General features: G+C 38.4%; 1 protein-coding gene across 1 annotated transcript; it reads left to right on the top strand.

Moving 5' to 3' along the window:
• Window positions 1-795: 795 nt before the first annotated feature.
• Window positions 796-15,320, top strand: fra10ac1 (FRA10A associated CGG repeat 1). Its single transcript, XM_044178857.1, has 14 exons — window positions 796-945; window positions 1,708-1,787; window positions 2,000-2,092; window positions 3,317-3,362; window positions 3,571-3,647; window positions 3,862-3,945; window positions 4,124-4,208; window positions 5,690-5,735; window positions 11,422-11,535; window positions 12,290-12,332; window positions 12,903-13,042; window positions 13,263-13,313; window positions 14,271-14,355; window positions 15,123-15,320. The coding sequence occupies exons 1-14, from the start codon at window positions 928-930 to the stop codon at window positions 15,163-15,165; spliced, it is 1,005 nt and encodes a 334-aa protein (XP_044034792.1). The 5' UTR covers window positions 796-927; the 3' UTR covers window positions 15,166-15,320.
• Window positions 15,321-15,915: the final 595 nt, after the last annotated feature.

Genomic DNA, 15,915 nt, shown 5'->3' with positions numbered 1-15,915 from the left:
TTTACTTCTACCAAATATTTTTCTCCTTGTCTTAACGCCCAGATAATGAATTTATGATAATACTGTATGTCATGGAATAACCTTACATGATACTTTTATAGCATTTGTCTCTCACTTCCTCTTTTTCTTCAATCCTATATTGAGTCCTTTGTTGAGTTCAGTGGGTCGTGGAAAAGCCATGAAACACTGGACTTCTGTTCTCGGACTGTGGCGAACGTTCACCCCTGCCACCCCTAATAACTCAAGGACTCAATTATACAGAAACATTAACAACATTATTTTCCATCTACAGTTCAAACGCATATGCATCCTCTCTATATATTGTCCCCTGGAGGAAATGGACGTTGTGATCCCTGAATTGCCAATAATCCGTCTAATTGGACCTTTTGTTCCAAAATAAAAGTCAGTCTCTGATGTTGTACTCTGTAGACTATTCTCTCTTTTTTAAATAGATTATTCATTGGACCATGTTTAGTGATGTTGGCTTGCCCACCAATAAATATAGAAAAAATGGGTTGATGGATGAATGGATGCATCAGGCAATCCATATAGGCATGATGAAATAAATTATTATAGGCGTGGGAGGGATAAACATGAAGAAAGCACAATGAAATCACACAATGAATGCAAACCAAAGAACTGGCTATCAGAGACACTTAATTTGGTAGCCTATAGAGATCTAAAGCATTCCGTTTTATTATCACCAAAACAACAAAGTGGCCCCGACGACTCCTGTATTAATATGTATGTTGAAGGATATGAAGACTTTTTTCATCTTTTCTCAGCAGACTCTCCCAGAATAATTCCTGACGTTGGATAACGTCATCATACCGCGATTTTCTCTGCCACGTCATCATCTGGCGACGTACTTTTCATTTAGTAAACAATTGTCAGCAATAGTTGCTGAAGACTAAAGTCAGGAAACTCATGGATAATCTTGTGAAGGTAACCTATATCTTTTAAAGTCGAAATGCAAAAAAAAAAAAAATGCAAATAAGGTCGGAAGAATATTTAGCGTCTCATGTATTTGTTACTAGCCAGTTAGCATGAAACACTAAAGATAAGTTAGCCAGTTGGCTACAGGGTTAACGTTACTGTCTTGATTCCTGGCGGCTTTATTGGTTACAGTTACGTTTTAAGCAGAAAGCACCATTGTACCACACTTTAGCTGTACGTTTAGTCCACTGACTAATGCTAAACCCCCTCGTTACCAAGCCTGTCTCAATTGACTTTACAGAGGCAGGACTAACGTTATAGCTAACGTTAAAGCATCAAGTACAAAACACAAAATTTCACCTTACAGATGTTCTGCTTTGTGGTTTCTAAAAGTGGATAATACAGGGTTTGTGCTTTTTGGTTTTCTAGCTTCAGGTGTGTGATTTTATGGTGCACTTTTTCACAGCGGTAAGCCTTTCTATAGAGAAACATGTGCAGCAGATGATAATGTCATTTTTGAACCGATTCCTGTAGACATTGATACATAGCGTCATATTCACTGTATGGCCATGTGTGCAGTGGAGAAAATAGTGTGAGACTTCTCGGACTACTGTGTAAACTGTCAAAGGGTACTGTGCATGTTTCTGAATGACTGTGTATATATGCACACATCTATGCTTTTAAAAAAAAAGGTATGTTTGTACCTGTAAGTGCATCATGTGCGATTGGATGTGATTCCACCAACACAAATGAGTTCCTGTGTTTCCTCAGGTGCATGCAGGTGGTGGCTATGACTCTGACTTCAGTGATGATGATGAGCAGGGAGATTCCTCAGAGAGAGGCCTTAAAAGGTATAAAAGAAAGACTATAGAATTCCATAGGCTCAATATTATATTTAGCAATTTATTCACATCTAAAGTCATGCTAATATATTCTGAATCAACACAAGTGCTTATTCTACCATCTTTTACTTTTGTCTCCAGTATCTTACATTTAGCCTGATGTGCATAGACGGCCTCATCCTCTAACACAAGCTTTCTGTGTTTATTTGTACCTTTGTCAGGAAACGTGAGGAGGAAATCTTACAGAAGCCGTTCCAGAAAGGTCGGCACTCCAAGGTGGCTCACCGGAGTTTACACTCTAATGATCTGGACAGGTACTGTACAATTGCAGTGGCATATATGAGTCATTTAGTTTTAAATTTTGTTTAATCTATAATCATGGCAGAGCTTCCTGCTCAGTTCTGTAATGTATTTTAATAGCTCATCTCCAAATAATTGCTATTCCTTTTCAGTCACATGCATTTCACCTGTTCACATTGCAATTAATGCCAGTTCTGATAATGTATAAGAGTTGCCAACAGTACAATGAAATCATTCAATCAAACTGAAATTTTATTTGCAATTTGTGTGCAGATGATGTACGACACAATTACAATTAGTCCAGTTTTAAATTTCATGTTTGAAAACTCGTCATTAATGCCACAATGAGATTAATTCCCCCATTGTCCTTACATTACCATCCAGAGAAGATGTGTTTTTTATTAATTTATGCTTCTAATAAAACCAAATGGCACCGTAATTCCTTTGGGTTATAAAAGTTTCCTGTCACTCCGTTGTTCTCACTTTTGATCCATTTTAAAAAAAGTTTAAAAAAAGTACTTTAGTGAGACCAAGATACTCAAAACAAAAAAATAAAAGGCTCATCTATACTTGGTTCATTCAGTGACAAATCATTTAAAAATGTACCCAGACATTGTCGTCACACAGGCCAAACTCCTGTAATAATTTGAGTGCTCGGCTTTTACTCTGCCATCTACATAATACAGTTATTTACACTCCTGAAGTATACAATGTCGCACATTATTAAAGTCCCCCCCACTCAAAAATATGTTTTTCCTCTTGTTCCTACAGTTGGATGTTTCAGCTTCACTGTGCAGAATGATGTATGTGCAGGGTTTGACACTAGAAGGCTGTTTTCACATTAATCTGCTGAAAGTGGAAAGTTTCTCTCTGCTCATTGAAAATCTGATTTTAAGGGTTGGGCCTATGGGCATGATATGTGACATCACAAATAGTTTGGAAGCCAATCCTGGTCCAATTTGCAACTTATACAAGTGTGATGTAGAAACTTGAAGCCGCCAGTGCGCATGCACTAAGAATGGACTTTACAGTGAAGTAGGAGACATCTTGTGTCCAGCAGGAAAATTGTAGAAATGAACATTTGCATTGGAATTTAGTAGATGCCTTTTTACAGATTTTAATTTGGAAATTATACATTTTGTGCAGAAAAAACATATCAGACACACATTATTGTTCCAAACAGACTATTTGTTTTAATACATGTCTTAACTATTCTCATTCTGTTTTCTGTTTTTCAGAGAGGAAGCCAGGAACAGAAGAGCCCACCTGATTTCAATGAATGCTGCATCCTTTTTTCAATTCACCTTTCTCAGTGTTTCTTTTAAATCATTACAGTGTGAAATAATAAAACATACACTATGCCTTATACATATATTCAAAAAAATCATATAACAATCCCATATGGTATGTTCATTTCGTGTTGGTTTTTGCAGTTCAAAGTGTGCAAAAGTTAACATTTAAAGAGAGACTGACCTTAAGCAGATGTCTCCAGTTTGAGCGACATAAGAAGTTTGTCGGTGACTACATACTTTATTATGGAGGACAGATGGCCGACTTCAAACGCTCTGTGTGAGTATTGTTTCTCACAGTCAAGCTTGACAATCAGTCATCTGCTGTCACTCTGCTAAATCTAATGAGAATATATAAACCATAACAGACCATTGGTTGTGCTTTATTTTCATCCAATGATATGTTTAATTACAAATTACACTAGTGGTAATTTTCTCCTTATCTGAGTATCTGTGATTATAAACCTTCTCATTTAATCTTTTCTTTCCCTCAGAGCCAAAGACAAAACAGATCTGGATGTGCTGCGTGAGAATCATCGATTCCTCTGGAGGGACGAGGATGAGGATGACATGACATGGTGATCATCCGTAGTCAACGATTATTGTTCTGTTCTCTTCTGAAAATGTTTTGCTGTAAAGGAATTATAAGTATGTTGGAACTCTGAATCCACAAGTAGCCTGTGCTTGTGTTAGTCAGCTTGTTTCAGATGAGTTTGTGCTGTTATCTACCTTACTTCTGGACTTATTCTGTTCCAGGGAAAAAGACCTTGCCAAGAGGTATTACGACAAGCTGTTTAAAGAGTACTGCATAGCTGACCTCAGCAGATACAAGGAAAACAAGGTGGGATAAATGGATGAAATGATTTATTGATTGATTTATTACTGAGCTGAAACAGAAATACAGCAGCAGTAGACGTTTAATGTCACAAAATGTGACAGCACATACGGTGACAGGTGGCTCATGTCGCCTGATGATTAGTGGCTATTTTGAATATAGTAGCTCAACAAAGTTGTCACACCAGTAAAATGCTGAAATAAGAAGCCAGTTTCAGACAAGAACGTAAAGTATGTCATAGTTTTTTGTGTATCTGTGCCGTGTTGTGAGGTTGAGCCAACGTTGTAGGAATATTCAGACACACTAACATTATGACAGAATCCAAATGATTAGGTACGTATGTTGTGCTTCATTAAGAGGCTGGCATTAAGAAGTGAAAACACAAGTTCTCATAAGGTGAAACGTAAGTTACTTACCACACCTACAGAATGTGCAGAAAGAAAATAATACAATGAGTATAGACACCTCAGCCATCCCAGACACCATTGCCAGGACTTGGCAAGATGATTCATTTTTGCACTGTGCTCCAAAATTACACTAATTGTCCCAGTGGTGGTGCCATGAGTAAAGGTTAAAATTTCATAACTCAAGCACTAATCTCCACCACCACTGGTCCATTTAAGATAAATGTTAGGGGCATGATGTGTTTTGGCACTGTTGTCCGTCTCTAGTGACCACTGAGCCATTCTGGTGTGAGGCCAGGCTTTAAAACTGACAATATGTTAAACCCAAGGGCAGTGTGCCTATGGCTCCATAGCTGCACTGTCTGGTCTGATGATGCTGTACTCAAATATCTTTCAAAGCCATTTGATATCTCAACTGTTGTGAAGTTGACAAATCGCAGACAGATGGCATACATATATAATACTTAACACCCCAATTGACCTTTAGTTATTAGAAGCACTATAGTGCTAACAACATGCAGATGCATCCACAGACAGTGAGTGTGCTATGAGAGCTATGTAAAGGCACTGGCAAAAATACAAATGACTCTTATCATCTGTTAATGGATACTTAATTCCAACTACTGGAGATACTGTACACATACACCCCACATTACATTTACAGTAAGGTGTAAATGTGTATGCAAAGCATCCATTCACAAGAAAACATGACAGAAATATTTATAAACAATATTCACATGAAAATATGCATTGTAGCTGTTCACATCTTCTGAAGAGCTTTTACATTTGGCCTATTAAATTTTTATCTTTGTAACTTTATTTTTGATGGCTGGTTAGGCCGCTGCGACAGCATTCAGAACCTGGCTGACACACTGAATTCTTCCACTGAAACAAATGCTATTGAATGCTAATGACTATTCAAAGACAGGTACTGAGTTACTATAGGTAAATTAATCTAAGTTTAATTTAAGGTTTATAAGATTAATTTAAGTGAAGAACTGTAATTTATGCTTTGTGTCTGGCTGTTTCATTCTAAATGATTGTGCTAATTTACATGGATCTTTTTAATCTTGTGCCCAACAGTTTGGATTTCGATGGCGGACTGAGAATGAAGTTGTCTCTGGCAAAGGTATGGCATAACCCAACATTATCCTAATTTTGAGTTTATACACTTCTGCATGTTTTTTATATTTTTGTATACACTGCTTTATCAAAACACTATGCAGTATAATATTTACATTCTATAGTGATCTTTTAATTAGAGATAAACAAGATTAGGATAGAGAAGCAGCGTGTCCTAAATCGATACTACATACTAATTCTAAGCAGTTTTTTCGTATGTAGCGTGCTCGTACTGGAAAAGTGACAAAATGAAGGGTACTCAAAGCAGACAGTATGCATATTAAATAGAGTGTGCTGTTAATAAGGTGTCTCCTGCTAACATACCCACAAAACAGTTCACAATCTTCTCCACTAGATGGCGACAAAGATAGAGACAATTTACACAGCAGTAGATGACATGCTGTGGATACTCCCTAACACAAGTCACTCCACATGTAAGACTATTATACAAATATGGTTTTTTCACTTTACTTTGATTTATTGGCTTGTCAGAATGGCATCAAAAACCTTTCAAATATTTGACCTCTCACTTGAGTTTTCTTTTTGTTTTCTTGTGGCTACCAACCTTGGTGGACAATTAGTGCCATTCAGTTATCAATTGATCTGTTGATTCACACAAATCGTTCCCCCGTACCTAACATTTTCTGTCTTACACCCAAAGAAGAACATAATTCTACCTCTGCACTTGTGATGGAGCCTACCTTTGGCAGTTTGGCAGCGCTTTGATGATTACTGTCTATTAATTGTTCAGGATTAGTACAACACCTCCTCTCTGTCTACTGCTCCTTCATGTGACAGTGACATATATTTATAGGTTTACCTGGCAGGACAATATCAGCAAGTCAGTGAGGGTAAACCTGCATTGACAGCTCATTGATATGCTTTGAGCCACACAGAGACACATATTCACACACGCTTATCAATGTAGCCTCATAAACATACACAATATGTCTGAGAAAGCTGACTAAGTCAATATATTGTTCCAGATTAAGACTGTGTAATCCTGGTCTCTGACAGTTCACCCCCTGTAGCAGTACTCTACAGGAAGTGGGATTAGATCAGGTCAGAGGCACTTCACTTCAACTGTCACGCCTGTGACTTGTGTACATTAATGATTCCCAGGGAAATACTTTTTAAGCTCTATTTAGAGCATGGGACCCTAAACTCAACAGTGAAATCAATGCTGATCTAATTCTGTAAGGTGGACCCAACATCCTCCTTCAGAGGTAAAGAAAACACTTGTACAAACTGAAAGTTAAAAGTGTTTGTGTTGCAAGTTAAAGGTGGAAGAAGTGTCATGGACTCAATAAGACTTACGTTTGATTTGAGAGCTGATAAAGAGTTCCAATCATCAAGTCATTCAAACACAGGCACTTGAATGCAAAACCTGTACAAACTGTGTCATCACCAAGAAAGCTTGGTTTATTGTACACCTGGATTAAATGTTGTTAGTCCAGGCTCAGGTGTAGTACTATTCAGATGGCCAGACTCAACTTCTGCTTGCAGATAAAACTAGACAAGACTTAAAGGGTAATTCCGGTATTTTAAAACCTGGGCCCTATTTTTACACATTTTGGGGTCAAAATGACTAATAGGTACAAAAATTTTGGAACTGGTCCAGTAGATCGCCTCAGCTGGCAGCCGCAAAATGGGCTGCAAAGGCTACAGCATAATCGTTGTGGGCAATTGTGCCAGTCAAATGTACGTCCACTAAAAGTGCTTGTTTTTACCACTGACAGGCTCAGATTGTCATTCTAAGTGTCTGACAATATTAGAGAGAGAGATTTCCGAGCGAGACTTCCCCTTGAGCTCCTGTTTCTGGTAAACAAAAACAAAAAGGTCTATCTCTGTTGGGATCCTTTCCATAATGTTGTCATTATGTCATTTTGTAGGAAAGTGTGGACAAGTCTGAGGGATCGCTATATTGGATAATGACATTCTTCCGGTAACACTCGTTGACTTATTGCTTATTCACATGATATTTTGTTTGTATGCCCCCTGGCGTGTCAGAGAATATTGCAACGGACAGCGTGTTGTGCATAAATGCCTCTGTGCATGTTCGCAGCTCTGCGGAGGCACACACCACAGTATCTCGTGCAAGTATAAACAAAGCTTAAGGCGTGCAGGTGCTTCATTCCAAGTCATATTTTTCTGTGGGTTTCCCATCTGGGATAAATTGAGCTTTTGTCTTGCTGTCAGGAGGAGGTCAAATGCCAAATGCTTATGCAACTTTCCTGTCTTTAAAAAATGGTTTTAAAATGCTCGCTACCACACTCTTACTTACTTGCAGTGCAGGAGTCAGGATTGATCCACCGGCGGCATGGATGTTGAGCAGACCTAAAGTTGCATGAATATCATTCATGTGATGACATAAACAAACAAAGTGCTCTGATGCTAGCTAGGCTATTTTGCTAACCTGAATCTTGTTTATTTGAATCGCCCATATTGTTAATGATTGATAAAAATGAAATCCACTTTTGGAAAAAGCTTGAGAACCACCAGTTTAAACTGTACAAAAAGTGTAAAAATTACAATTTCTTGTTTTATGTGGATTTTGTTACGTTCTGACCGGCCACCTGTTTGCCCCAATTCCCCTCTTTATGCTAAGCTAAGTTAACTGATACTATTGATATTCTTATCTAACTTTCGGCAAGAAAGTGAATAAGCGAATTTCCCTAAAATGTCAAACTATTCCTTTAAAATTAGATTGTTTTTTCAAAGTCAGAAATGTAACAGAAATGTATCCACAGTCTTCTTGTAATAAGCAAGTGTTTGCAGTCAACTTGACATGTTTGGTCTAATAGCAATAGCTTTGTCAGAATACCTCATTATCATTAATTAGAAAGTTAATTATAATATTTTCTCAAAAAACAGGCTAAAACTAAAATTATTATGAAAACTAGTTTCATAATGATGTGTTGTTTGTGAACTTTTAACATCTACCCAAGAGTGAATAAAAAGTCTGAGCACTGGCTCAGGTCATTGCCCAGCGACTTCATCCAGTGAATGTTAATCACGCAGCCATCTGTCCTGTGGTGTATCCATCTTGATCTCAGGCTGCTGGCTGGTGGCATTAGTAACCATTGACGTAAAAGGACAGGAGTTTCCTCTCTTAACGGGTTTACTCAGCCAACCTGGTGCCAGCTCTTTTCATGGAGCATGTGAGAATCACGTGATGTGTGAGGATGCCCACTACTTGTCAACAAAACAAAGTGGAGATCCTTTTTTTTTTTCCTTCTAAAACTTTCAACAGAGACCCATACAGGAGCTTTTGTGTAAAGCTTATTTTGTAAAACAGAGATGCTCTGTGTGGTACTATTTTAAAAATCGGCCTTCTGTGCACAGCACCAGTGACTGAAGTTGTGCTTATTAGCTGTAGTGGTAAAATGTGGAACCAGGGTTCTGAAAACTATCAGAAATAAGTGAAGAATTGTTTCCTGACCTTGGTTATATTTCATTTTGGACATTTATTTAGAAAGACGTTGTCTAGAAAGAAATTTCTATTGACTCCACTCTGCCAAGGTTGTGGTTGTGAGTAGCTGGAGGGTAAGACAAATTCACACTCTCCATGTTGTAACCTTCGAATATATCACATTCTTTTATATTCGACACTGAGCTGCTTCTCTGCAGCAGCAAGGGGATTCAGTACCTTGTTCAAGGGTGCTCAGTTTTGTGTAGGCAAAGCATAGGCTTTTACCTCCTTTCTTTACAGATGAAAGCTGGTGTGGTTACATACAGTTGATGTATTTGATTGATTTTGTGTGTGTGCGTAATGGAGAGAGTAAAGTAGGATGTCATGAGAGAATTCCAGTGCGATTGTAATTGACGTCACTGATGATGGTGAAGACAGGACTCTCTTAGGTCTCCAGGCACCGGTCACTGCTCATGGCGTCATGTTGGCACAGAGTGGAAAAGATGGCCCTGTCCCAAATCACTCCCATATAGTGTCAGACTGGACCTGTCATCAAGCATTTAAAGGGATATGCTGGCATTTGCAGTTTCTCTTCACTTCGAATTCTTTTAGTTTTAAGACATTTTAAATGTAGCTAGGTGAACATACATATAGCTGCTTCTTAATATGTGACGAGTGTTTATTGAAAAAATGAAACACTTCATTTGAATGTTTATTGAAAAAACAAAACACTTAATTTGAAATGATCAATTTAAGCCTGCTGTTTTTCTTCAGTTCACTTTTTAAAAAATATTTTATTTTGAGGCTTTTCTTAAAGTAATGAGAAGAATCAACTAAACAGTCAAGTAACAGGTAAACTCAGACGTGCAGAAAGAATAAATAAAATAAAATAAAATAATAGTAAAAGGCTACCAGTTGTACAGAATGCTTAAGAGAGCTATGCATTAAATCTCAAACAAGGGCCATGAGAAATTAGCTGGGTGATTTACTCATCCTCCCCCGGTCTTGGCTAGGTAAGCAAGACTTTTCATCTGTATGACTGAAATCATGTCGGCCATCCATCTCTGGAAGGAGGGGGGAGAGGATGATTTCCATTCCCTCAAAATGAGTCTTGGCGATAATCATCCCCAGCATCAAGGGCTGTTGTGGCTGTAGGAAAGCACAGAGTGAACTGTGAGCAGCCGAAGATGTTGCCGTTTTTCTATGATAAAGAATTTGTTGATTCATTAATGAATATAATATTTATCCTTGCTAGTGGTGTGGCTTTATGGCAGTGTTGGTCGGTCGATCAGTTCACCACTCTGGTCCAGATTGCAATAGCTCAACAACTATCGGATGGATTGCCATGAAATTTAGTACAGACATTCATTGTGCTTATGTATTATAATGATTTAATTGAATATAATGTCAGGAACTACCAAATAAACCCAGTCAACCTCATCACAATCCAGGACTGGAGCCAGAAGTGTCTTTTTTTAGCTGACGTCAAATATCCTTAATCTAATACAGCATGTGAAGGGAAAGCCTGCTCTATGACCCAAGTGGCCCAAATCCATGACAGCCAGCGTCACCTCACCTGAACTTTTACAGAATCTTGATCTTAGGCAGGTGAGGGCAGGCATCACTTTCCTCTCGCAAAGTAAGGAGCATCTCTCGCCCCTGTGCCAAGAATGGACTACTCTGATGCACTCGCTCCCTCTGCTACAATCTGGAGGAACCCCCAGAGACTAGATCAATGCCACCTTAAGATCCTCGCGGGATAATAGGCAGGCTGTGCAGCGGCTGGAGAGAGGCCTAAGGGGATGAGGCGAGGTGAAGAAAGGGAGATGAGAAGGAGCAGGGGATAAGGAGGAGGGGTGTAGAGATAGACGGAGCAGTGGGGTTTGGAGGTTGCCTGTCAGAATCTGAAGCGTTTGGAGATTTATAGTCTGCATTTCTTAATCCTAAAATAAAACAGCCTTTTTTTCTATACAATTCTCTTCTACTTACATAAATTCTGTAGTTTTTTAATTCTTTCTTTCTATTTCATACATAATAAATCTTTACACACAAGAATATTTGTGCATTCACTATCAGGGTTCTGTGGCTTGTGTGGTCTTTATGTCTTACTTATTGATTAACAACAAATAATAATAATAATAATTATAATAATTTCTTTGCCTGTGTACATCTTAAATTGCTGTGGATAAGAGATAGATAGCTAAAATATCACGTGAATGTAAATGTCATTGAAATCTATGTTTGTATGTATACAGTACATGTGCTCTCTGCTCTCTTCCAGGTCAGTTCCAGTGTGGAAACAAACGATGCGAAAAGCAGGAAGGCCTAAAAAGCTGGGAGGTGAATTTTGCCTATGTGGAACACGGCGAGAAGAGAAATGCGTTGGTCAAACTCAGTAAATACTCAGTATTTTTTTTTCTTTGTAAAAAGTGTGTGTGTATGTATGTGTGGCTGTGGCATGGTGATTGTTCCTGTCTAATCCTCCTTCAGATGTCATACTTCAGAAAAACCTGTTGAAATAATTACCGTAATTGGAGGACCCACCAGTCATACTGAACTCAGTCAAGCAGGAAATGACAGGCTCTTTTAACAAGCAAGTGCAACAGGTCACATCCAGACATGTTGTTTCTCCTCATCATGAAATTCATTGTTTTGACATTCCTAAATGTTTTGACAGTAATCAAACATGGTCTGGTTACCCTGAAGCGTGAACTTAGCAAGGCTCATTGGAGAAATGTAATGGATAGGAATGTTGGAATGAATGAATTAATACATTTCTCAAAACACCTAAGCATTTCAATTTCATAAAGTTACAAATCTTAGTGTGTTATTATAAAAAGACAGACAGAGAAGTTATACAGGAGTTCCACAGGGTTCTGTCCTTGGTCCTCTTCTCTTTAGTTTATATATATAAATTATTTACCAGAATTACATCATAGATAAAACAAATCAATAAAGTCAATAAGTTAATAAATACAATTTAAAACTGTATGGAAAAACTATCAAACAGCCAGATTTCTCAAGTACAATGTCTATCTACACACATGTATGTATATGTATTTGTCCCTATAAAAATAAACATAAACACTAAATAAAATATATTCTCTTGTTCAGCTTTGACCTAATCCTGCTCTTGTTTTTCTTACTAGGACTATGCCCTGAATGCTCTTTCAAACTCAACTACCACCACAAGTAAGCTAACATACTTTTCACCATTGAGACATTTTTACATTAAAATTGTAGCTTGTTTTGCCCATGATGAGTAATTTTTAAACATTGCGGAGAGTGTGCACTGGTCTGCTAGAAGTAGGGCAGGTCACCATGGACAGTCAACACACATTATTTCGTAGCATGCAGGGGTTTAGGATTCAAACCACTATTTATGTCTCCTGCCTGACCTTCGTACTAGTCGTGTTTGAGTGTCATGGTTATTTATCACATAATTATTATTATTATTATTATTTTTTTTTTTTACAAATGGAATCCTGACACAACTGAATATGATAATATAGCTTGAGCTGGTTATGGTCTGTCAAAAAGTCAGGCATTAGATATGCGATGCCAAGGCTTTTTATAGTTTGTTAGGATTCTAAAAGGCCCTTCCAGCAGACATCGTAACAAAATGTATAAAAGCCTTCATCCATTTAAAGCTCTGGCCAAGATTTCATTTATGCGCCTCTGAAAGTGCCTTTGGCCTTGAAGGATTTCAGGTTGTCTCTATATTGTGAATACAGTTTGTTCAAAGTGTGATTCTGTTTGTAGGAGGAAGGAGGTGAAAGCAAAGACAACGACTAAAAGGTTATCGGAGGAGAACCAGGAGCCACCACAGAAGAAGAAGAAGAAGAGGAAGAGATCATCTTCACACTCCAAGAAGCACAAAAACAAACACAAGAAGCACAGAGGTAAGACTCCTCTCCTTTCCTAGACAAATAAACTGTCTCTTTAATTAGGGCAATAATCTCATCAGATGGGAACAGCCTGTAGAAGCAGCCTTGTTAATGCATTTCTTCTTGGAAATAATATAATTCCCATTTTTCTCTTTTGTTTGACATTATTATTTTGTAACGACTCCCTTTTGGTTAAAACATATCTTATTTTCTAACTCTCTCTGTTTCTCCACAGATCGCTCCACCTCTTCCAGCAGCTATGGGGAGTCGCAGGACTCGGACAAAGGTAGCATTCATAACGCTCTCTCTCTCTCTCTCTCACACACACACACACACACACACACACACACACACACACACACACACGCACACACACACACACAGAAGTACCTCCCCCATTTTAAAAAACATACACATTGGACAGTTTATGATCTACTCTCCCAGGCCTCTAAGCCGTGACACTCCTCCAAACTTCTGGAGTGAAAACACCCTGACAGTCCTTTCTGGAAACACATCCATTAGCCCTGTAGTTAATAATGATAGACCGACAGCTGGTCTGCTTTTTCTCATCTGTCTTTCTCCCCATTCCTCTCAAGCTTTTTTCCTTGTCTTTTTGCCCTTCATTGTGAGCAGCGTGAAATGAAGTATGTCTTTTCCCCTGTGTCCCTGTTCCGCTTATTCCAGGGTCTGGATGGATGGATGAGTGGATGGGTGGAGGTGTAGACAAAAACAAACTTACTCTGTTCAGAGGTTATGTCATTGAGTTCAACATGAAGTGGATTCCATACACACTCTCGCATTTTCTTTCTTTCTTTTTCTCAGTCGCACATTTGAAGCAGTTGTTGAAGGCTGAACTTGATTAAATGTAGGAATCCTAGAACATCATGTAATTTGTGAGCGATGTGTTCAGGGAGGGTTAGGGATTTTAAGGTTATGGAAGCACTTTCAATTTTTACAATGCAAACTATCCACCAAAACTTGTTTCTGAATAAATTTGTTTACAAGGTTTAGCTTGCTACCTGAACATTAGCTGATTGGTCAAATACATCTCTGACGAAGGTGATTCAAAAGACAATTGGTTGTTTCCAGACTTAAATCTCAAAAAGCCGGTCAGATGAATTCCTGCCATGTGAGGCTAGCAGTGAAGACCCTGACATTAAAACTGATGAACAAGGGTTATTGGTCGACCTAGTTTTTCCTTCTTGGAAGTGTGACCGACAACTCTCTGAAATTCTCCTACTAGACTCTGAAGCTGGCGATGTGCCAGGGGGCCAATCAGAAGCTGACCACTGGCGAGGACCCGCCCCTGCAGTGGAGGAAAAGTCAAGGTGAGGTTAACAGCTAATGTTCATATTAAACCACATCCAGTAAGCTGCTGTAAAACCATCAGAGACGGTCTTTACCACTTAGCCTACATAGGTTACGCATCTCTATATAGCACAGTATGTAGACCACTTACAGTAGATACCCTGCACAAAGCTGTTCTGAATTGTCAGGAAAGTAACTAAACCTTTAACCTGCTTCTGTCAAGCACAAGAACTATATGAGCAAAACTCTGACCTCACAACAAAACACTTTCGATAAATCGATGGTAGTGCTTCATACCCACGGCTACAAATTACTTCAGCACAGTATTATCTAGGCTCTATAAGTTAAGTTACAATAATTATGTTGGAGATGAATCTCATGTTTTATTTAAATGTAAAAACAGAACCATCTTAGAGAACATAAAGAAACGGCTTTCACAAGTATCACATTGTTACATTCAGTTAAGCTAACGATAGTGGGTAAATTAGGTGCCCTTCTGAGTTATGTTTGCCTTTGTTTAATTGTCTGTATTATGGATTGCTTTTTTTTTGCTGCCCACCACTATGTATTTGTTTGTATTCTGTACCAATGTTGGTACTCCACATCACTTCATATTGTCTAGAGCTTGAATAAAATGTAAATGAAATAAAAAAGCATAGCACTATCACTGCTAGAGTTAGTCAGGGGCCACCCATACAACGCATTTAACAGTCTGTGTCAGCACCGTGCATGACAGGAACTAACATTTCTGTGATTTTGTTTGTTTTCGTTTGTTTTATCCGTCTAGGGAGGAGGAGTTTGATGAGTACTTTGAAGACATGTTTCTTTGATTCTGCTGGTATCAGGAGCAACCCTGCTGTGACCACATCTCCTTCCGCTTGCCACAGACATTAAGCGTGTTCTGTTTGAGTCTTGTGTGCATGTAGGTTTCTTTGACTGTATATTTCATTACTGCTACAGAAATAAACATAACGTTTGTCCTGCACCTGTCTTTGATTTATATGTCTGTCACCATCTCCGCTTCAATTATACCACTATCGTGGCAGAAAATACTTGAAAATAGTTGGTATGCAGCATGCCTCTAGGGATGGCAATGTCTCTCTGTCAGTTGGTCCACATGGATTGATTGCCATGAAATTTGGTACAGACATTTATGTCCTTTTGGGATAATTTGTCATTACTTTAGTGATACCTTAACTTTTCATCTAGAGCCAACTTCAGGTCAAAACTTCAATTTGTCCAATACTTTGGTTAATGACTCATATTTGCAAAACCAATGTCATTCCCATCAGCCTCAGCTCCCATCAGCCTTTGTGTTTAGTGCTGATTGGCAGATGTTAGATGCTAACATGCTGATGGGAACATGGTAAACATTATACCTGTTTAACATCAGCATGTTAGCATTGTCAATGTGAGCATGTTAGCATGCTGATGTTAGCTCGAAGCACTGCTGTGCCTTAGTACACCCTCACAGAGCCGGTAGCTGTAGACTTGTTTTAATATGTTAGAATGACCTAAACTTTAAGTTATAGAGTAGTACTCTTTCCTGTGGCAGTATAAATCCAGTGAAATTGTAATCA

This window comes from Siniperca chuatsi, linkage group LG20, assembly GCF_020085105.1.
Source record: "Siniperca chuatsi isolate FFG_IHB_CAS linkage group LG20, ASM2008510v1, whole genome shotgun sequence".
Classification (NCBI taxonomy): domain Eukaryota; kingdom Metazoa; phylum Chordata; class Actinopteri; order Centrarchiformes; family Sinipercidae; genus Siniperca; species Siniperca chuatsi.
The sequence above is the reverse complement of the archived record's forward strand: the minus strand, read 5'-3'. Positions and strand labels throughout refer to the sequence as shown.